Source organism: Salvelinus namaycush, chromosome 34, assembly GCF_016432855.1.
Source record: "Salvelinus namaycush isolate Seneca chromosome 34, SaNama_1.0, whole genome shotgun sequence".
Lineage (NCBI taxonomy): Eukaryota > Metazoa > Chordata > Actinopteri > Salmoniformes > Salmonidae > Salvelinus > Salvelinus namaycush.
In genome coordinates this window covers 23,325,509-23,350,108 of record NC_052340.1, presented here as the reverse complement: position 1 = coordinate 23,350,108, position 24,600 = coordinate 23,325,509, and the positions used below count along the sequence as shown (strand labels likewise).

The window sequence follows — 24,600 nt, the reverse complement described above, 5'->3', positions numbered from 1 at the left end:
AAATCATTTTTTACAAGAATTTCTAACATTCAAATGTTGTTCACAACATCTGTAAAATCTACCACAGAACATTCCCCCAAGGTTCTCATTTGGTTGCCAGGGAATGTAATAAAACAATGTTCTGGTAATGTTCTTATAACATAATGCCACAGCAAAATGTGGGAGCAATAGAAGTGGTTCTGAGGAAACATTACAGGAATGTTCATGTACATGTTATTCAAAACACCGGTCACCAAAACAATGGTCTCATAAAAAGAGTGTGACATTGACATGATGGTTCTAATAATGTTGCCTGAACATACTTTAATAAAATGTTGGAGCAATAGAAGTTGTTAAAAAAAAAATCCTGGAAAATTGTGGTTGATCGAACTATTACTATTAACACCTACAGTGCATTGGGAAAGTATTCAGACCCCTTGACTTTTTCCACGTTTTGTTACGTTACAGCCTTATTCTGTAATGGATTAAATAAAAAAAATACCCCATAATGACAAAGTGAAAACAGGTTTTTATTACATTTAAATGTATTAAAAAAACAAATGTAAAAATTACATTTACATAAGTATTCAGACCTTTTACTCAGTACTTTGTTGAAACACTTTTGGCAGCGATTACAGCCTCGAGTCTTGGGTATGACTCTACAAGCTGGGCACACCTGTATTTAGGGAGTTTCTCCTATTCTCTGCAGATCCTCTCAAGGTCTGTCAGGTTGGATGGGGAGCGTCTCTCCAGGGATGTTCGATCGGGTTCAAGTCCGGGCTCTGGCTAGGAAACTCAAGGACATTAAGAGATTTGTCCCGAAGCCACTCCTGCATTGTCTTGGCTGTGTGCTTAGGGTCATTGTCCTGTTGGAAGGTGAACCTTTGCCCCAGTCTGAAGTCCTGAGCGCTCTGGAGCAGGTTTTCATCAAGGATCCCTCTGTACTTTTCTCTGTTCATCTTTGCTTCGATCCTGACTAGTCTCCCAGTCCCTGCCACTAAAAAACATCCCCACAGCATAATGCTGTCGCCACCATGCTTCACCGTAGGGATGGTGCCAGGTTTCCTCCAGACGTGATGCTTGGCATTCAGGCCAAAGAGTTCAATCTTGGTTTCATCAGACCAGAGAATCTTTTTTCTGATGGTCTGAAAGTCTTTAGGTGCCTTTTGGCAAGCTCCAAGTGGGCTGTCGTGCCTTTTTACTGAGGAGTGGCTTCCGTCTGGTCACTCTACCATAAAGGCCTGAGATCGTTGTTTTTGCTCTGACATGCACTGTCAACTGTGGGACCTTATATAGACAGTTGTGTGCCTTTCCAAATCATTTCCAATCAATTGAATTTACCACAGGTGGACTCCAATCAAGTTGAAGAAACATCTCAAAGATGATCAATGGAAACAGGATGCACCTGAGCTCAATTTTGAGTCTCATAGCAAAGGGTCTGAACACTTAACACTTAAGGAAATAAGGTATTTCTAAAAAAAAACTGTTTTTGCTTTATCATTATGGGGTATTTTTTATTTATTTAACCAATTTTAGACAACTGGACAGTTTTTATGTTATGAGAACATTTTCCGCAACCTAACCAATATTATGGGAACTTTCACAGAATCAATTTTGGTTTGCTAGATGTTTTGTTGTAAATGAAGAGAAAACAAGCCTCCATCAAATCACAGCTGACAGAGGTTTCCTTGCACTGTGGCAGAAGCAATTACTGAGACCTGAGGAGGTCGAGACATCCCTCCTGTCAGCTCAGCGTTGCTTCGGGTGCAGCCATCCCACAGAGCCATTGTATATTCATTGCTGCATTGACATTCAATGTGCACCAATACCGCGTCCTCTCATAACCAACAAGTTGCAATTTTTATGCATGTGAACATTGGAGGGGAAATGTCTTATTGGAGACGACTTGGGTATAGTGAGCTTTTAGCAAAGCGTTTTGCGCTGCATCCAGACCCAGAGCGATCCGTTTGTTTCTTGGATGTGCTGTTTCACAGCAAGGTGTGCATGTATTATTCAGATTTACTGTGGTGGGTCTGGTCCCCAGCTAGATGGCCATCTGCTCGGTGGACATTGTGATGTTTTTGGAACATGCTGCCTTTCAGCTTCAGGTTTACGCCTCATAGTTCAGTGGGGACAAATTAAATGAAGGGGTTATGGATTCCTGTGATAATGTCCAATGCCCTTTTCTCAAAGTTGGCCGCCCTCTCCCCCTAACCAAAGTAGTTTAAGTTAAGGGGAAGCGAGGGTTAAGTTGAGTTCAACTGTGAAGGGAAAGTCTGAATCCTCTTCACCTGGTTGCTTGGATAATTATTCCTGAACAGCTGTGCTTGTCCAGATGCAGAGACAGCTAAAATGTGCTGTGTGGGGGGAGTTTGGTGCCAAGCTGTGCCTGTTTGGTGGAGACAGCAGGTGCCTGGCGGTAGGACGCCTCTCAGGGGGGAGTGGTCTGTAATCTGCCCTATGGGTGTGATTGTTGTCTGAGAAAGTGCGTGTGTGGCTCAGCACTATAGACCCCTGTACAGAGACACTGTCCTTGGGGATAATACCAGGGGGAAAGCAGCTTTATGGGGTGTCATGCAGACGCTAAGGAAAAAGGCCATGGTGATATGCACTTTTGAGTCTGATTAGCATGTGGCATATTCTGCTTTTCAGCAGCTCACGGTTGACCCTATTGGAATCATTTCAATTGCTTGTTCTGTCAAAAGGGGTAGGTGCCATTACCAAGGCAAATAGAAAGCTTAAAAAAGTATTTGCATCCCTCATAATCACCTCCGCAATAGGGTGCTAAATTAATTAGCAACAACCCCAATCAACAGAACCTTGTTAGTGCTTGAGGTTTCTAATGCTGTAACCTTGGATTCGGATGGAAGAAAGGAGGCAATCAGTGGCGTTCACCTTCTTGCTGATGGATTGGATGAATAGGGGTTGATGGGATAGAGGAGGGCAGAGAAACAATATGGGCTGATTAAGTGCCTGATTAGACCTCACAATTACATTAGGCAACAGCTCTTCACTGAGCATCAACCCTTACACGGCCACTCTTCTATTCTGATGTTCTCATGTGGATTCTGTATTCTATTCTAGTGGAGTTGATTGTGGTTGAGAAGAAGGCGTAGTTGGACTGTGTTCTGATGCCAAATGCCAGGTGTCACTGTCCCAGACTGATGATGAAGCGCTTGACCTTTCCCTGTAGGTGACCGATCCTAAATGATAATGCCCTACCTGTCACCCTAGCGAAGTAGGCAATTATTCAGGAAAATACTGTTGGTACAAAGGGTAATTGTTAGACTTTTGATAGGAATTAGTTGTGTATCACTAATTATCTGCTGTACTTGCCACTAGTCAGTACCTAACCTTGTCCCTAGGCTCAAGTGCTAGAGAGCCAGCTGGGGACGAGATTAGTCAGTTTCTTATAATACAGCTGTTAAATCAAATCAAATCAAATGTATTTATATAGCCCTTCTTACATCAACTGATATCTCAAAGTACTGTACAGAAACCCAGCCTAAAACCCCAAACAGCAAGCAATGCAGGTGTAGAAGCACTGTTATTGGGTGATTGTCTTTATAAGGTGTAAGGAGAGGGTTAAAGGGCTTATCATCTTTATAAGGTGTAAGGAGAGGGTTAAAGGGTTTATTCCATAAATGGCTGTTTGTTTTCTGCCTCGGATCACTTAACATTTATGACTGATCCATAAAGGTTATGTGCTTGAGTCACTTGTTCCCCATCAAATGAGATACCAAAACACACACACACACACACACACACACACACACACACACACACACACACACACACACACACACACACACTATGCTAATAGGCAAAACACTCAACGGATGCCAGTCTTCCATGACTGAGTGAGGACAGTACAGTATCAAGGCCTTTTCTGTCATTGCATTCTTTGATGGAGAGAACCTGAGTGTATTGAATCACATGTTTTATGGTTCTCCCCCTGAGAAGCCACACATGGTCGAGTCAAGATAAGATGGTAAAATCATCTGAAATACGTCACCTCTCGGAGTCGGAGTTCAGCGGAGCGTGATTAAGATGTAATCTTGATGATTGCTGCAGGTTCGTCTTGCCACCTTTGTCTTAAAAAGGAAGCCGATGACTGTACAGGAAAGAAAATGTAACTAGTTTATGGCTTCTGAGGCGAGCCACTGGCCACCAGCGTCAGATGGGTCACTGGACACCAGCCATCTCCCCAGAGGCAGCCATGTGTGCACTACAGCAACTACACACACTCAATAATAAACAGGTAGTCCGTTATCTCTATTAGATGAATTTGATGTGGATTTCATTAACGTGCTTTACGACATGAAGGAGCTGAGGATGTGTCATTATTATAAATCAGCTGATTGGCACACTCATTAATCAAATGGAAACACAAATTATGAGGTAAACAATGTAAAGAGCAATTACTGCTGCCTTGTCCTGCAGCTGTATCAGACAGATTGGGCTGTGCTCTAATCGTTTTACATTCAAAATGAGACATAATGGGAAAAATAAGACTTTGTCCGTCTTGATAAGAGGTATTTTATAGAATTGATGAACTTTTTGGAGAAAAAAAATAAGAGTAATTTAACTCTTTGGCCTCAGACAATAGGCCCATTTGGCCTCTAATACATTTTCTCCTTTTTTATACAGAGCCAATTTTCCTCTGTTCACATCAGTGGTTCTACTGATGGACACAGCCTATTGATAATCTGCTGGGCGAGATAGTGGGAGTTCTACTCTCTAACTTCAGATACTTAGCTGTGCTCTGCTCTGCCTTTCATGCCGTTGGAGAATGAATAGCCTTTGATAGCTGTTGAATTCTGCTCTTGGTGATGACTTTGCTCATCCACCCAGAGTGAAATCCCATTCCACCGCGCCTCTGTCTGAGTGTTCCATCGTATAGAGACATGCTGTGCCACATAGAGCATGAGGATGCCACAGGCGATATGCTATACTGTATTATGTGTTTTATACATGTGTTATAACAAGATTCTATAACAAGATTCACTATTGTTTTCACTATATATTTTACCTCTTGGTGATGTCATTCGGAGACATAATGTTAACTTTCACTGCTATGTTGAGGACACACAGCTGTACATTTCGATGAAACATGGTGAATCCCCAAAATTACCCTCCCCGGAAGCCTGTGTTTCAGACATAAGGAAGTGGATGGCTGCAAATGTTCTACTTTTAAACTCGGACAAAACAGAGATGCTTGTTCTAGGTCCCAAGAAACAAAGAGATCTTCTGTTGAATCTGACAATTAATCTTGATGGTTGTACAGTCGTCTCAAATAAAACTGTGAAGGACCTCGGCGTTACTCTGGACCCTGATCTCTCTTTTGACGAACATATCAAGAATGTTTCAAGGACAGCTTTTTTCCATCTACGTAACATTGCAAAAATCTGAAACTTTCTGTCCAAAAATGTGGCAGAAAAATGTATCCATGCTTTTGTCACTTCTAGGTTAGACTACTGCAATGCTCTACTTTCCGGCTACCCAGATAAAGCACTAAATGAACTTCAGTTAGTGCTAAACACGGCTGCTAGAATCTTGACTAGAAACAAAAAACTTTATCATATTACTCCAGTGCTAGCCTCTCTACACTGGCTTCCTGTTAAGGCAAGGGCTGATTTCAAGGTTTTACTGCTAACCTACAAAGCATTACATGGGCTTGCTCCTACCTATCTTTCCGATTTGGTCCTGCCGTACATACCTATACGTACGCTACGGTCACAAGTCGCAGGCCTCCTTACTGTTCCTAGAATTTTTAAGCAAACAGCTAGAGGCAGGGCTTTCTCCTATAGAGCTCAATTTTTATGGAATGGTCTGCCTACCCATGTGAGAGACGCAGACTCGGTCTCAACCTTTAAGTCTTTATTGAAGACTAATCTCTTCAGTAGGTCGTATGATTGAGTGTAGTCTGGCCCAGGAGTGTGAAGGTGAACGGAAAGGCACTGGAGCAACAAACCGCCCTTGCTGTCTCTACCTGGCTGGTTCCCCTCTCTCCACTGGGATTCTCTGCCTCTAACCCTATTACAGGGGCTGAGTCACTGGCTTACTGCTGCTCTTCCATGCCGTCCCTAGGAGGGGTGCGTCACTTGAGTGGGTTGAGTCGCTGACGTGATCTTCCTGTCCGAGTTGGCGCCCCCCCTTGGGTTGTGCCGTGGTGGAGATCTTTGTGGGCTATACTCGGCCTTGTCTCAGGATGGTAAGTTGGTGGTTGAAGATATCCCTCTAGTGGTGTGGGGGCTGTGCTTTGGCAAAGTGGGTGGGGTTATATCCTGCCTGTTTGGCCCTGTCCGGGGGTATCGTCGGATGGGGCCACAGTGTCTCCCGACCCCTCCTGTCTCAGCCTCCAGTATTTATCCTGCAGTAGTTTATGTGTCGGGGGGCTAGGGTCAGTCTGTTATATCTGGAGTATTTCTCCTGTCTTATTCAGTGTCCTGTGTGAATTTAAGTATGCTCTCTCTAATTCTCTCTTTCTTTCTCTCTCTCTCGGAGGACCTAAGCCCTAGGACCATGCCTCAGGACTACCTGGCCTGATGACTCCTTGCTGTCCCCAGTCCACCTGGCCGTGTTGCTGCTCCAGTTTCATCTGTTCTGCCTGCGGCTATGAAACCGTGACCTGTTCACCGGACGTGCTACCTGTCCCAGACCTGCTGTTTTCAACTCTCTAGAGACAGCAGGAGAGGTAGAGATACTCTGAATGATCGTCTATGAAAAGCCACCTGACATTTACTCCTGAGGTGCTGACCTGTTGCACCCTCGACAACCACTGGGATTGTTATTATTTGACCCTGCTGGTCATCTATGAACATTTGAACATCTTGGCCATGTTCTGTCCACCCGGCACAGCCAGAAGAGGACTGGCCACCCCTCAGAGCCTGGTTCCTTTCTAGGTTCCTTCCTAGGTTCTGGCCTTTCTAGGGAGTTTTCCTAGCCACCGTGCTTCTACACCTGCATTGCTTGCTGTTTGGGGTTTTAGGCTGGGTTTCTGTACAGCACTTTGTGACATCAGCTGATGTAAGAAGGGCTTTATAAATAAATTTGATTGATTCTGCACGAAACTCAACAATAATATGGTGTACCGTGTCAATGAGCTATGCAACATTTTAGCATTCAAGAGCATTGAATGTATGACTTGATGTACTACATGCTACATTACACTTCACAGTCTAGTAGTCCATATTGACTCTTTAAATACATAAATAAACTTCCTATGATAGTCAGTTTGACATATAGCCATTGGCAGCTACTTGCATACAAACACAAGATTCTGTCTCTCTAAGATGCTTTTCCACACCCACACAAAGAAAATTACATTTAAGTTTAAACGCTAATGAATAATGTGCCACTAACCTTTTGTTTTCTGATGGAGTCCTATAGTGTTTGAATTCATGTCTATTTAATTCATTCATGTCACACTTAATTACCAAACTAATTAATTTAACAAGGCAAATGCGTCACACGGATAAATGATTGGAGAGGAAGTAGGCAGTGTTCGTCTTTAGCCACTCCCTCCCTGCATCAACAAAGCCTATTTCTTATGGCTTCTATTAGTGTCATCAATACGCCTGATTTATCCTCTAGTTTACTGTTATTTCACTCACTGGTCGATCAACAAAACAGATGATACTTTACACACTGTTAATAGTCTAGACAGCCCTTTATGAGGTGGACTGGACAAATAGTGTTAAAGGTTGAGACAGTTTTACACAGTCATTTGTAGTGTTGCTGAGCAGCTGCTCTCCTCATGGTAGATGAAGCAAGAAGACTAGGGGTCATGTTTTCTCTTGTGTTTTTCTCCAGGACCCCAGAGGAGCTAGAGGGCACTAGTGGGAGAGATGTGAGTTCAGGCAGCAGATGAGATGTCCACTATACTGAGGTTAGGTAGCTGTCTGTCTGTATAACATTAACATAACGCTCATTCAGTCAACAAAGTCATTAGAAGTAAACCTCTCTGGCTGTTAGACTGGCAGAGAAAAACAACATTCACAATTAAATAAACCTGCCACAGAAAAGTTATAAAAGTATTTCCTCCGTTTTTTTTACTGACACTAATAAGTACTGTGTCTTGTGGTCGCCTAATTGGACAAGTTCCAAAGGAAAACAAATTAAACATACGTCAGCTGACAAAGTAAGAATATAACTAATTGCACACAAAGACAGAAATGACATAAATACTGAAAGTAGTTGAAGTGAGAAGCAGGTAGGAAACATTACATTTCTTACTGTACTTGCAACAATGCTATCTTCAAGCTATTCAAGGCCATAGAGATAAACGTTAACTGCTATCTAACCACTACATTCAAATTAAAAGTTTAGAAAATGAATTACATCTGAAGAAAACTAAATAAGATGCAGAACAGGAGTAGATAAGGTAACAGGACTGGGAAGATTTAAATACAGTTAGGATTGTGAGATCATTTGTTCTCAGGTTTCAATTGACTCTTGGTAACTGTGCAACAATGTGATAAATTGCATTTAAAAACAATTTGAGAGAAAAGGAGTCGCCTTGAAAATAAGTTTGAGAGACGCTTGAGGGAAACATCTCAAGAGTGCTAAAACAGAACATTATATTGTTTTCTTTGACATTCTTTAATTTAATCTATTTTCATAGAATAGTAAGGTATTATTATAATTGTGCTGTTTTTGCATTCTCAGCCATATGCAAACTGAACATTGAATCCAGCACATTTCCCCCTGGTAAACATCAGTGTCTGATTAAGTACTAGCCAACGAGTATTAAACCGAACATCAAGCAATAGCATCTCTGACTTATGAGCCTGTAGTGCTGTTCACTGCATCTTCAGGCTTAGAGTTAATCACCTCCCAAACACAAGACTCCTCTGTCTGCCAATCACACACAGGATTAGCAGGGCTTGGCTATGTGTTTTAATTAACCAACGTCTATCCTCTTCATAAAAGGCTGAGATAACGGCCTGTCTTTCGGACTGATCATACGATTCAGGTGTTTGCAATTGAGATTCAGTATTTAGATTTATTTTGTTGGGGCTAACCTCATCTATTTTGTTTGTTCATATATGGGGCTTTGGTTTTTAGTTTTCTACTTTTTAATGAGGTCTGTTTTGAGCATTTGTTTCCCATTAAAAGTTTTAACTCAATATACTCCAATGTGTGCCTTTGCTTTATGACCAAGCCCTGACATCCTCCACAGCACTTCTGGTCAGAATGATATTCTTATTCTAGTGAAGCAGCCGCTGTCCCTCAACAATCAATTACCACTGTTGGTAGTGTAGATCTCTTGTACAAAGCAAGTCCCTGAAATAATTATATGTTTTCTTGTTGGCTGTTGTGTGTATTTCCACTGAATATGTTGTAACAAAAGTATCTCTGTGGAAAAAGTAGAGGACATATCCTCTTTTGAACACTGAGAATTAGAGCTTTGTACAGAAGGATGTTAGGTAACTGGAGTAAATGTTTGTTTGTCCTTCCCAGTCATTGTCCACACAAGGTGTGTGTGTGTGTGTGTGTGTGTGTGTGTGTGTGTGTGTGTGTGTGTGTGTGTGTGTGTGTGTGTGTGTGTGTGTGTGTGTGTGTGTGTGTGTGTGTGTGTGTGTGTGTGTGTGTGTGTGTGTGTGTGTGTGTGTGTGTGTGTGTGTGTGTGTTTGTGTGTGTGTGTGTGTGTGTGGTTCACAGTACCTGGAATTACGTTAGCAGGCAGAACCTGTCACCCCTAGCTGTCGCTGTCTATGCTCACACACATGTATCTATTTATACTTATATCATTTAATTAGGCCGCAGCCAAGCGAAGTGATACATGCCATCAATCTTAATCAATAAATTAGTCAACTAAACAAGCCATGCACTGACACTCATTCACTCTCCATTCCCCCACTGTTCTAATTACACTTAAACATGGCATTGCAGATTAAAATGGAACGTTTAAATAGAACATCTTAATGAAACATCATACCGTAAAGTTAATCAATTCATGTACTTGTGTACTGTTTCATGTTATACGTGTGTAAGCATACAGTGTGCATAATGTTCATTAAAATGTCAGCATTTGCATTATTCATATTTTCACATTGTTGTCCCAAGCTCCTCCCATGTTTAGATCAGATTGTTTCAGTCATTTTCACACTAGGGTAGTTTGCAGAGGCGAACTCTTCACAACTGTATATATAACTTAGAGGTGTAGAGTAGAAATTATGAAACACACTATACATACAACAGTATGTGGACACCCCTTCAAATTAGTAGATGTGGCTATTTCAGCCACACACAGGAGTATAAAATTGAGCAAAGCCATGCAATTTCCATAGACAAACATTGCCAGTAGAATAGCCTTACTGAAGAGCTCAGTGACTTTCAACGTGGCACCGTCATAGGATGCCATCTTTCCAACAAGTCAGTTCGTCAAATTCTTGCCCTGCCAGAGCTTCCTGTAGTGAAGTGGAAACCTCTAGGAGCAACAACAGCTCAGCCGTGAAGTGGTAGACCACAGAAACTCGCAGAATGGGACCTCCGAGTGCTTAAGTGCGTAAAAATCGTCTGTCCTTGGTTTCAACACTGCCTCTGGAAGCAATGTCAGCACAATAACTGTTCGTCAGGACTTCCATGAAATGGGTTTCCATGGCCAAGCAACCACATACAAGTCTAAGATCACAATGCGCAAGCGTCGGCTGGAGGGGTGTAAAGCTCACCGCCATTGGACTTTGGAGCGGTGGAAACGCATTCTCTGGAGCGATAAATCACGCTTAACCATCTGGCAGTTCGATGGATGAGTCTGGATTTGGCAGATGCCAGGAGAACGCTACCTGCCTCAGTGCATAGTGCCAACTGTAAAGTTTAGTGGAGGAGGAATAATGGTCTAGGACGGTTTTTCATAGTTCTGGCTAGACCCCTTAGTTCCAGTAAAGGGAAATCTTAATGCTACAGCATACAGTGACATTCTAGACAATTCTGTGCTTCCAACTTTGTGGCAACAGTTTGGGGTAAGCCCTTTCCTGTTTTAGCATGACAATGCCCTCGTGCACAAAGTGAGGTCCATACAGAAATGGTTTGTCGAGATCGGTGTGGAAGAACTTGACCGGCCTGCACAGAGCTCTGACCTCAACCCGATCGAACACCTTTGGGATGAATTGGAACGCCGACTGCGAGCCAGGCCTAAACGCCCAACATCAGTGCCCGACCTCACTAATTCTCTTGTGGCTGAATGGAAGCAAGTCCTTAAAGCAATGTTCCAACATCTAGTGGAAAGCCTTCCAAGAAGAGTGGAGGCTGTTACAGCAGCAAAAGGAGGACCAACAAGGGGGGTATTACTTTTTCATGATCCTGTGGATAGTGGAGAGAAATTTCTGGTTTCTAAGGTTAAAACATTTCCATTAAAGCTTGAATAATGCTGCTGACCTTTAGCTGGGATCACTTCAAATAATGGGAAAAGAATGGTCCATGCTAATAAATTAGGTCCTGTTCTTGAAAATGCGTATCAATTTGTCAAATCAATGTTAACATCCAAAGGCTGTTACTGATATCTTAACGTGTGTGGAGTTAAGCTACTGTATGCAAAAAAGACCCCTTCAATCAGGATCACTAAATACAGTACATCACTCACCACATCACATCTAATGGAGATGAAATACACTGCCCAGTTTCAATTGAGAGGCCAAAGTGGGTAGTCAAATATTTAAGAAATATCAAAAGCTCTGGATCTAGAGGCTGAGTTGAATACAGTGTTTGAAAGCAAAGTACAAATACAAAATCTATATCCACACCAGGGGTAACAGTGCAGGACCAAGGGAATGATTGCTGTCACAGAGCAGATTGGATGGTAACCACCTTTATGGCTTGAACCGTATTAGAAGTTCTTGACAATAGGAATATCAGGTAAAAGACAATACAGCCCATTTCACATTGATATCTTTTTATTAAGACAAGTACTCTTCAGATTTTCTTTTGTAAAAATGTTTTATGAACCAATACAAAATATGTATGGGAACATGAGGAAACCTTTCTTTACTACACAGAAATGTTGCCCAGGTACAGAGGGACTAAAGATTTCACCTCAAAACAACTAACTGGAGCAATGAACAACCAAACGTTCTAGGCATCAAACATGTTCTCCATCCAAACAGCCAAGAAATGTTGGGGGTTAATCAGAAAACTTAACCACTGCAATTATACCACCTGTTTTTTGAAAACCAATCTGAAAATGTGACTGACGTGCATCATATTCAGGATACTAATACACCATTAGAAAGTAAATAGATGCTATTTAAGTCTACACAATCCGTATCGCGGAAGTTCAGCTTTACAACATGATTCAAATTTAAAGGCAATGTTCCTGCGTTAGCGAAGACTGCATTCACGGTAAACACTGTATATGTCAGCTCAAACGGAAATGACCTTCAAATTTCTATCGCACAATCTGTAATGCGATCAGCGATACAGATTCAATAGAGCCTTTAGTCTCCATTTTTTTGTGATTACTTGTTCTTTATGTCTGGGGAAAAAACAGATGATATGTTTTACTGTGGATATAAGGATTTATCAATAACCACCCTTGTATTTTGCTGGACACTGACTGTACAAGTGATATTGTCTGATTAACAAATCTAGTTCTTTCTTTGTGAACTAGGTCTATACAAAATAATATGTAACATTTAACAGTGCACCATATATTAAGAACACAAACATATACAACTGAGAAAAAAAATATTTTGATTTGATAACTTTCTGAAATGTGTAGTATTCTTGGGGGGCTTTCACTTTGCATTTCACCTGAGATGCAAAACACAAGATTCAACATGAACCTGAGAAAGTGGAAACACATGGACTACATATCAAATAGCACTCAGAGGCCAGTTTATTAGGTACACTCATCTAGTACTGGGTCGGACCCCCTTTGCCTCCAGAACAGCCTGAATTCTTCAGGGCATGGAAACATTGCTCAATTGGTATCAAGGGCCATAATTTGAGCCAGGAAAACATTCTCCACACCATCACACCACGGCCACCAGCATGTATCGTTGACACCAGGCAGGATGGGGCCGTGGACTCATGCTGCTTACACCTAATCCTGACTCTGCCATCAGCATGACGCAACAGGAACCGGGATTCGGCAAACCAGGCAATGTTTTTCCACTCCTCAATTGTCCAGTGTTGGTGATCGCTTACCCACTGGAGCCGCTTCTTCTTTTAAGCTGATAGGAATGGAACCCAGTGTGGTCATCTGCTGCAATAGCCCATCTGTGACAAGTACCGACATGTTGTGCGTTCCGATATGCCGTTCTGCAAACCACTGTTGTACTGCGCCGTTATTTGCCTGTTTGTGGCCTTGCACGATTCTTGCCATCCTCCTTCAACAAGCTGTTTTCGCCAACAGGACTGCCGCTGACTTTATGTTTTTTGTTTGTCGCACCATTCTCCTTAAACCCTAGACACTGTCGTGCTTTTAAAAAAAACAGGAGGATGGCCGTTTCTGAGATACTGGAATGGCGCGTCTGGCACCGACGATCATACCACGCTCAAAGTTGCTTAGGTCACTTGTTTTTCCCATTCTAACGTTCAATTGAGCAGTAACTGAATGCCTCAATGTCTGTCTGCCAACTCTATATACTGTAGCAAGCCACGGTCATGTGACTCTGTCTGTAGGAGCAAACCATTTTCAAGAATGGGGTTGTGTACCTAATAAACTGGCCACTGAGTGTATACTGAAAACAGAAACAACACTTAATTTGAATCCCTACAGCGATCATTTCAATTGTATCCAGAATAAAACATTGATGATTAACAAAACAAAAGCAAGTTCAGAACTAATCAATACACTTTGAGATTAATATTGATTTGCAAATTTTAATTTGTTATACTGGTATCGGTTATGTTCTGCATCACCCTCAAGCAATTCAATTAAATAAACATCAGATTTCCAGTGCGGTTTTGCTTGTTTTACCTTTCCCAAAGTGTGGCGAGCCTTGGCCACAATTGCAGCACATAACCTCATACAATAACCTTATAAATACAACAAAAATTGATTTAGCAAATAAATTAAATACATTAAAATTAAATTCTTATTGGACAGAAATAGATCGCCCGTAAATAAAATCATTAATACTACTTAGCTTGTTTGTTATAAGGAGCTGTTTTTTAAATAGAAGCAGCCATATCATTCAGTTATGATTCCAATTATTTAGCTTGTTATTCCAGTTCTTAGTACTGTCTGTTTTATGAGTTACATGTGAATAGAGAGTAAGACCACCACTACTAGTGTAAGGTACAGAGAGATTCATATACTAAGATATATTCGGAGTGACACTGTTGACATCGTACTGTATACCCTTTAAATAAAGGAAGGCACTGCATTTAGTCCTTCACTCTTTTTTTCTTCATTATTATGATATATTCCAAAGCAAAGTTGAATCATTGTTTTAAGGCAGTGGCTGTCCTTTTTTATTCATGTATTTGGAGTTGTTTTGTCTATCACACTGTTATATCCAATAAATCCATTGACTAATGCACCATGGAAAGATAAAAGCAGGAACTTCAATATGCATTACAGGGATTCCACAGCAATCTGTACATTTACTTCAAAAGCTGAAACATGGCAGAAATGGAAACCGTGCTAGTCATTCCCCATTCAAAACTTATTGGGGATCTTCAATAACTTATTATTCACAGACACGATTAGGAATGCTCATTGAGCAATGACCATTAGTTGTGTGTTACTTTTTCTAATTTGAAAACAAAACATTTTAACAAAACAATAAGTCATGCAAAAATTATATTCAAAGTGTATCATAATATCCATAAAATATACAATGGCAGTCAAAATAATACATACAGAATTCCTTGTGTACTGGCTACTGTTTGAAAAATTCAAATGTTTTAAACATCATTACAATTAAAACATCTTCAATCTAAAGTATAAGTAACATATTTTCTTCCCTTTCATATTGAGATATATTCCTCTCAATAGCAACCCGAGTCAACAGATTAGATAAAGGCCGAAGACAATAATAAAATCGTGTTTGAAGGTCCTTGTAAGGTTTCTAAATATATATTCAATATATTAAAGTCAGTATATTATTCAAGAACAAAATCAAACTTGTTTTATCTGTAGAAGATAATTATTTGAACTGGATTTGACCCTTTGCTGAAAACACTGGGTAATATATGCACTGTATTTGAACACGTACAAGCATTACTATTACATTGGTCCTTCACTGACCTTTGAGGGTATGAGTATGATGACCCAGAGTAAACCATATTGTAGTGACCTTAGCCCAACACCTAGTGACCTCATCAAGGGGATCGGACCTCTTGGCATAACAGTTAAGGCGTTGGCTTAACAGTTGCTGGACCCATGTTTGAGTCCTGGTTGGGACTACCCCCTGAATTCACTATAATATCATGATGTTGAAGCAACACAACAGCCTGTTGCCCCGACCAACATCTGACAGACAAACCAACAATGCTTATGACCATGGCAGCAACTCCAGTCAGTCTTTTAGCCACAGAACAAACATAAAAGGGATGTTTCAGTATGTCTGATAGAGCAGGAGAGGTCATATTTATGCTTGAGTTAAGAGGGACAGTATAGTTTGATATTGATGAGAGCTGTTTACAATAGATTTTAGATAGTCTGGAAATGACTCATATGTGTTGTTGGCTGCTTCTACAGTACACAGCATAGAGAGAGAGTGCTTCTAAAAGCCTGGTACACAAGCTAAGATAGAGCTGCAGGACAACTAGAGAAGAAGTGCCGTGTCATTCAATCTCCTCTGAAAGCTAACTGCAGCAAAAAGGATCTGGTGGAGTCGACAGGCTTGAGGGGAAAAAAGAAAACAACAATTACGAAAGAAATAGAACAAGGCACAAAATTGTCTGTAAAATAATTGAACTGTACAGAATGGGCCCCAGCAGTCCAGGAGAGGTTGGATGGGCGAATCCACGACAAAGCAATGAAGCCTCCAACTGCTCATCCACTCTAATCCTCCTCTAGAGTTCTCATCATTCTTCTCCTCTTCTCTTCTCCTTTCCCCACCTCTCATCTTTCCTTCTCAGCTGCACCAGTTCGACATCCCTCGTTACCCCCCTCCCCCCACCCCCTCTGGCCCACTCAGAGTTAGATATAGTGCTCCTACAGGACGCCCCCCCCCCCTCAACATAACACCCCCATGGCCTCTCATCATTAGATGTAGTACTCCTTCTTCTCTTCCGTGTTGTTGTGTCCCCCCTCTGCATTAATGATGGCCGTGTCTGCATCTGCTGCGTCGTCTGCCCCTTTGGCTTCATGTGTGAAGTAGGTGCCTGCAACGAATAAACAAATTCATGAACACCCCTGTTGGACTCAAATGAATGGTAATGAATCTCTCCAGCTAGTCCACCTCTAGGTCTACGAATTATCAATGATAGTGTACACCAGTTAATCTCAAGCCAGTGGAAGCATTGTAACAGCCAGGGGACCCAGGTGAGCCGTTATACCTTTGTGTCTGGCGAAGTAGCGCCCCAGGACGATGAGTGCACAGAGGATAGCGAACATCACCACGGCAACCACACCTCCGATGACAGCGTGGTCTATCTTCTGTGGCGCCCCCTCACCAGCTCTGGAGTCTGGAAACAAGCCAATAACAGCCTCTTAAAACAATGATCCCCAGACCCCTTCTTTGAGCCAATCACAGCTACAGTTGAAGTCGGAAGTTTACATACACTTAGGTTGGAGTCATTAAAACTCGTTTTTGAACCACTCCACAAATTTCTTGTTAACAAACCATATTTTTGGCAAGTCAGTTAGGACATCTTCTTTGTGCATGACACAAGTAATTTTTCCAACAATTGTTTACAGACAGATTATTTCACTTATAATTCACTGTATCACAATTCCAGTGGGTCAGAAGTTCACATACATTAAGTTGACTGTGCCTTTAAACAGCTTGGAAAATTGACATAATTTGAGTCAATTGGAGGTGTACCTGTGGATGTATTTCAAGGCCTACCTTCAAACTCAGTGACTCTTTGCTTGATATCATGCGAAAATCAAAAGAAATCAGCCAAGACCTCAGAAAAAAAAATTGTAGACCTCCACAAGTCTGGTTCATCCCTGGGAGCAATTTCCACACGCCATGTTCATCTGTACAAACAATAGTACGCAAGTATAAACACCATGGGACCACGCAGCCGTCATACTGCTCTGGAAGGAGAAGCGTTCTGTCTCCTAGATATGAACGCACTTTGGTGCGAAAAGTGCAAATCAATCACAGAACAACAACAAAGGACCTTGTGAAGATACTGGAGGAAACAGGTACAAAAGTATCTATATCCACAGTAAAACGAGTCCTATATCGAAATAACCTGAAAGGCCGCTCAGCAAGGAAGAAGCCACTGCTCCAAAACCGCCATTAAAAAAGCCAGACTACGGTTTGCAACTGCACATGGGGACAAAGATCGTACTTTTTGGAGAAATGTCCTCTGGTCTGATGAAACAAAAATAGAACAGTTTGGCCATAATGACCATCGTTATGTTTGGAGGAAAAGGGGGGATGTTTGCAAGCCGAAGAACACCATCCCAACCGTGAAGCACGGGGGTGGCAGCATCATGTTATGGGCTTGCTTTGCTGCAGGAGAGACTGGTGCACTTCACAAAATAGATGGCATCATGAGGCAGGAAAATTATTTGGATATATTGAAGCAACATCTCAAGACATCAGTCAGGAAGTTAAAGCTTGGTCGCAAATGGGTCTTCCAAATGGACAATGACCCCAAGCATACTTCCAAAGTTGTGGCAAAATGGCTTAAGGACAACAAAGTCAAGGTATTGGAGTGGCCATCACAAAGCCCTGACCTCAATCCTATAGAAAATCTGTGGGCAGAACTGAAAAAGTGTGTGCGAGCAAGGAGGCCTACAAACCTGATTCAGTTACACCAGCTCTGTCAGGAGGAATGGGCCAAAATTCACCCAATTTATTGTGGGAAGCTTGTGGAAGGCTACCCGAAACGTGTGACCCAAGTTAAACAATTTAAAGGCAATGCTACCAAATACTAATTGAGTGTATGTAAACTTCTGAGCCACTGGGAATGTGATGAAAAAAATAAAAGCTGAAATAAATAATTCTCTCTACTATTATTCTGACATTTCACATTCTTAAAATAAAGTGGTGATCCTAACTGACCTAAGACAGGGAATTTTTACTAGGATTAAATGTCAGGAATTGTGAAAAACTGAGTTTAAATGTATTTGGTTAAGGTGTATGTAAACTTCCAACTTCAACTGTATTAGAGCAGTGACTCACTTCTGATTAAATCACAGAGCAGGAGACTGGAAGTAGCATAGTAATTTACAGTGTATTCAAAGTCACAAATACTTTAAGAAATCAGGTAACATATGCTACCAGAAATACAGGGATGTAGCAAGACTACATTTGACAACTTATACATAGAAGCTACCATAGACGTCCATGGTCAACGACTGACCCATTCAGGGAGGTAGCTGCGACTCAATGAAATTCTATTAGAGCTATTCTGTTACAGGGTGTGTTGTTCAACAATGAAGGACAATGACGCATTGTACAACATGAAGCAGTGGAGTGAAAACAGTGTTTTCAGTTCAAATCAACATTGAAATGTATGATTAACCTCCTCCCACTCAGTCATACGTTCTCTTCCCTTCCTACTGTGGCTGTATGGGCTGTAGAACGGAATAGCCCACTTCATTGCGGTTTCATTACTTTTTCTGCATACAGTTGAAGGGCACTTCTGGATGATGTTATTCAAACTACCAAATGCAAGTCTAATGTATATGTATGTGTTACATAATGAAGACCCCATGGCCATTCAAACTGATCATGTACTGCCGTGAATGAGGCCTCAATCGTCATCTGTATCTACAGTATGTCATTTATAAGTGATTAGTCATTGTCTGTATGTGGCGATGGACATTCACAACAGAATATCTACAACGTTTGTTCTCTGTGCTTTCAGATAGAATTAAATCTGGAGAACTCTATGACACTGTATCATATTTCCAAATACCACTTATTATGGGACGCTAGAGCTTTTCATCTCCAAAAAGTATTTGTGTAAAATGTTCTGAAACTGTTACATAAAAATCATATACTTGACATACCCCACAATTTCAACAGAAACAGTCCAGGGAACTGTAAAATACACTCTGATTTAAGAGGTAATATCAGGAAGTTATAAACCTCAATCATAGGGAGTAGACACAAGCACATAGATAAATCTGGCTGCAATGTGCTGTCCCCTCTCACAGAAATACATTTCACCCACGGGAATCCAAAAATTGATCGTTGTCCACTGTTTAGGGAGATTTATACGTCTGCTAGCTACAAAAGAACAAGGCAAGGCATTAAATCTCCAAACATTCCACATTTTCAGCACTTGAGGTGTACAGATTAAGTGTGGGGACCTGTATCAGTTGAGACTGATGGAGGGGTGAAGAGGAGAGGTGAGAGAAGGGGTGTTACTTTACTGCCTGAAGGAGAGACTCCATTTCCCATCAGTCCCCTCTAATCATGAACTGAAATTGGATGGTTTTGAATAAAGATTATGATTAGGAGAAATGACTTTCTTTCTGAATGCGAATGGGAAAAGCCTAAAATGTCTGACACCTACTTAACTTGAATAGAGAGTAAAGACATGCTTCAATGCCATTTCCTCTTCAAAATGGACTTACCTACACCAAGCAGGGGCAGAGCTCACATACTGTAGACACAGACTAGAGTCTCATCTGCTGCTGCTGTTGGTTGTATCTCAGGCAGGATGAGCCGAGCAGAGCAGAGCTGTTTGTTTCCAGTATCAGGGACGTCTTGTAGCACAGCACAGAACGCTCCCCGAGGAGAGGGAAGGGCCCGTGCTCCATGCTAATCAACATCAACCCGCTAAATGGACTGAGCCGAGGAGCCCTGTCACATCCCCTCACTCGCCCCGGCCCCGGCCCGCCTCACCCTCACCTTGCCCCCCACCTCCTTCCATTTAACACCTGAACCAGCCAAACGTCTGGGAGCACAACCAACCTGCCACAGCGCACAGAGGGGAAAATGGAGCGGGTTTCTTTCACACAAAGAAGTGGGCCAGTCTATATCATTGAACGTATCTAAAAGGTTTTACAAAGTATTTGTTTCCATCTACGTAACATTGCAAAAATCAGAAACTTTCTGTCCAAAAATTATGCAGAAAAATGAATCCATGCTTTTGTTACTTCTAGGTTAGACTACTGCAATGCTCTACTTTCCGGCTACCCGGATAAAGCACAAAATAAACTTCAGTTAGTGCTAAATACGGCTGCTAGAATCATGACTAGAACCAAAAAATTTGATCATATTACTCCAGTGCTAGCCTCCCTACACTGGCTTCCTGTTAAGGCAAGGCCTGATTTCAAGGTTTTACTGTTAACCTACAAAGCGTTACATGGGCTTGCTCCTACCTAATTTTCCGAGTTGGTCCTGCCGTACATACTTACACGTACGCTACGGTCACAAGACGCAGGCCTCCTAATTGTCCCTAGAATTTCTAAGCAAACAGCTGGAGGCAGGGCTTTCTCCTATAGATCTCCATTTTTATGGAATGGTCTGCCTACGCATGTGAGAGAAGCAGACTCGGTCTCAACCTTTAAGTCTTTACTGAAGACTTATCTCTTCAGTGGGTCATATGATTGAGTGTAGTCTGGCCCAGGAGTGTGAAGGTGAACGGAAAGGCTCTGGAGCAACGAACCGCCCTTGCTGTCTCTGCCTGGCCGGTTCCCCTCTCTCCACTGGGATTCTCTGGCTCTAACCCTATTACAGGGGCTGAGTCACTGGCTTACTGGTGCTCTTTCATGCCGTCCCTAGGAGGGGTGCGTCACTTGAGTGGGTTGAGTCACTGACGTGATCTTCCTGTCTGGGTTGGCGCCCCCCCTTGGGTTGTGCCGTGGCGGAGATCTTTGTGGGCTATACTCAGCCTTGTCTCAGGATGGTAAGTTGGTGGTTGAAGATATCCCTCTAGTGGTGCGGGGGCTGTGCTTTGGCAAAGTGGGTGGGGTTATATCCTTCCTGTTTGGCCCTGTCTGGGGGTATCATCGGATGGGGCCACAGTGTCTCCTGACCCCTCCTGTCTCAGCCTCCAGTATTTATGCTGCAGTAGTGTATGTGTCGGGGGGCTAGGGTCAGTTTGTTATATCTGGAGTACTTCTCCTGTCTTATCCGGTGTCCTGTGTGAATAAAAGTATGCTCTCTCTAATTCTCTCTCTCTCTTTCTTTCTCTCTCTCGGAGGACCTGGCCCTAGGACCATACCTCAGGACGACCTGGCATGATGACTCCTTGTTGTCCCCAGTCCACCTGGCCGTGCTGCTGCTCCAGTTTCAACTGTTCTGCCTGCGGCTATGGAACCCTGACCTGTTCACCGGACGTGCAACCTGTCTCAGACCTGCTGTTTTCAACTCTCTAGAGACCGCAGGAGCGGTAGAGATACTCTTAATGATCGTCTATGAAAAGCCAACTGACATTTACTCCTGAGGTGCTGACTTGCTGCACCCTCGACAACTACTGTGATTATTATTATTTGACCATGCTGGTCATTTATGAACATTTGAACATCTTGGCCATGTTCTGTTATAATCTCCACCCGGCACAGCCAGAAGAGGACTGGCCACCCCTCATAGCCTGGTTCCTCTCTAGGTTTCTTCCTAGGTTTTGGCCTTTCTAGGGAGTTTTTCCTAGCCACCGTGCTTCTTCACCTGCATTGCTTGCTGTTTGGGGTTTTAGGCTGGGTTTCTGTACAGCACTTTGAGATATCAGCTGGTGTACGAAGGGCTATATAAATACATTTGATTTGATTTGATTTGATCAGCAGGGGGACTGTAAAATCTATAACCCGTCACTAACGTCTAATGGCTAGATGAATGACAGATCTGTAATGGAACCGTCCCATGCTGTTGCCCTGTCTGGAGTCATTCAATGGTTCTGCCTTTTAGTTCAGAACCACATTAGAGGTCCTTTATGGCATTGCACACAAACTAAATAGAATTTTGATTATGTTTAAAATGTGGAAGTGCTCTAACAGTCGGCCATTACCTCACACATAGTCCTGCTGTTGGCTGGGGAGCTGTGATAGGCCCACACCTCGGTCCTGACAGGATGTGGCTGGGGAGCTGTGACATGCCCACACCTCGGTCCTGATAGGATGTGGTTGGGGAGCTGTGACATGCCCACACCTCAGTCCTGACAGGATGTGGCTGAGGGAGCTGTGACATGCCCACACCTCAGTCCTGGCAGGATGAGCACAGCCAGGTGGATTTATGGGGGAATAAAGAGGATTTGTGGCCGATGCCCACATCGTTCGGCACAGCACTGAAATGTGCTCTGCTGGAGTGAAGGGGCTACATTGCTTTATGGTTCCCTCTCTCTCTGTGTCTGTTCTGGAATGACAAATTATACATATAATCACAGTTACATATAACTAACTGACTGGCTGACTGGCTTAGTGACTGACTGACTGACTGACTGACTGACTGGCTGACTGACTGACTGACTGACTGACTGACTGACTGACTGACTGACTGCCTGGCTGACTGACGTATTGACTGATTGACTGACTGACGTATTGACTGAATGACTGACTTAGTAACTGACTGATTGACTGACTTACAATCAAACTGACTGATTGATTGACTGACTGATTGACTGACTTAGTAACTGACTGAATGACTGACTTAGTAACTGACTGAATGACTGACTTAGTAACTGACTGAATGACTGACTTAGTAACTGACTGAATGACTGACTTAGTAACTGACTGAATGACTGACTTAGTAACTGACTGAATGACTGACTTAGTAACTGACTGAATGACTGACTTGGTAACTGACTGAATGACTGACTTAGTAACTGACTGAATGACTGACTTAGTAACTGACTGAATGACTGACTTAGTAACTGACTGAATGACTGACTTAGTAACTGACTGAATGACTGCCTGACTGACGTTTTGACTGATTGACTGATTTAGAAACTGGGGATCAGTTGTGTGTAACTCTGTCCCCTGGCTGATTACATGGAATATTGATTTCATTAGTCATACTGGAACTCACTTGTATACACACTGTGGATTTACAGATGTAATTACACACATTTAATTGCAATGATGACTCTTGTGAATTGATGGAAAAAGCTCATAACATATTAGGCAAGGGGCCAAATTCAATCTCACTCTCCATTGCAATATGTTTGTGGAGTATGTGGCCTGCTCTCACACACTCCTGAAGAAGACTGAAAGCATCTACTTTGTAGCAGAGTCTACTTGGTAATAGCAGAGTGTACCTGGTAGTAGCAGAGTGTACTTAGTAGTAGCAGAGTCTACTTGGTAGTAGCAGAGTCTACTTGGTAGTAGCAGAGTGTACTTGGTAGTAGCAGAGTGTACTTGGTAGTAGCAGAGTCTACTTGGTAGTAGCAGAGTGTACTTGGTAGTAGCAGAGTGTACTTGGTAGTAGCAGAGTGTACTTGGTAGTAGCAGAGTGTACTTGGTAGTAGCAGAGTCTACTTGGTAGTAGCAGAGTCTACTTGGTAGTAGCAGAGTCTACTTAGTAGTAGCAGAGTCTACTTGGTAGTAGCAGAGTCTACTTGGTAGTAGCAGAGTGTACTTAGTAGTAGCAGAGTGTACTTAGTAGTAGCAGAGTGTACTTAGTAGTAGCAGAGTGTACTTAGTAGTAGCAGAGTGTACTTGGTAGTAGCAGAGTCTACTTGGTAGTAGCAGAGTGTACTTAGTAGTAGCAGAGTCTACTTGGTAATAGCAAAAGCTTTTTAAGCATGTTGTTTTTGTGAAAAAGAGCTACAGATGTAGAATCTTAATTTTATCACCCGGTTGCAGGATAACTTCCCTGCAATGAAGGAAATGTAACACCTGTAGTGTATTTGAGGTTTAAAATGGTTTCTGAAGTTTGTAATTTCCACTTTGAAATTTCAGACTTGATTAATCAACCTACAAAAAAGTCCATTAAATATAATGCACATAATAATTAAAAGTTCCTGTTGCTGCAGGATTATTTTCCTGCTGTAGCAAACTGGCTAAAATTAAGATCCTACATCTGTACAGGATAAATATGGCAATTCAGGCTGGACTGAATTCAAATGAGCCTTAGATTGCCTAGTTAAATAAAGGTCAAATAAAACAAATCAAAAAGATTTGAAAGCGTCTTTGTTGAGGTCAGTTCATAGAGTGCAGGCATCACTTAGGGCTGTGAGGTCAATCCTGTATGTGTTGTTTGGAAGGAAAATTTAAAAAACAAAAGTTCTAATTTATGTTTTCATTAAAAATAAATACATCTTATGATACATCTTATGACAGGGTCATCTAAAAATCTCCAACTGCACTGCTGACAAATATGAGCATTGTCCTCAATACAAACGCAATGCCTCGACCTTCTTCAGCACAATAGAGATTCAGAGACAGACTTGCTTTGTCAATTCTGAACAAAGCAGTGAAGATTCGCAGACTCAATCGTGACATTTTATGGAGGTGCGAAAATACAGATGAAGGACTATTGGCAACACATCAAATCTGTGAATGGAGAGTTGACTGTGAACTCTGTACCTTGAGATGTTAGCAAACATGTAGTTGGGAAAACTTTGGATTGACAAAACAAGCTTCTTGACTACACA

The 24,600-nt window shown here is 42.1% G+C and overlaps 1 protein-coding gene across 1 annotated transcript in view; it reads right to left on the bottom strand.

The window, feature by feature from the left end:
- Positions 1-16,141: 16,141 nt before the first annotated feature.
- Positions 16,142-24,600, bottom strand: part of LOC120028439 (cell adhesion molecule 1-like) — a 45,602-nt gene continuing 37,143 nt past the window's right edge. Inside the window, exons 8-9 of the mRNA XM_038973658.1 lie at positions 16,435-16,563; positions 16,142-16,260 (exon numbers count right to left, since the gene is read on the bottom strand). Coding sequence (XP_038829586.1) covers positions 16,142-16,260; positions 16,435-16,563 — 248 coding nt within the window. The remainder of the gene's footprint in view (positions 16,261-16,434; positions 16,564-24,600) is intronic.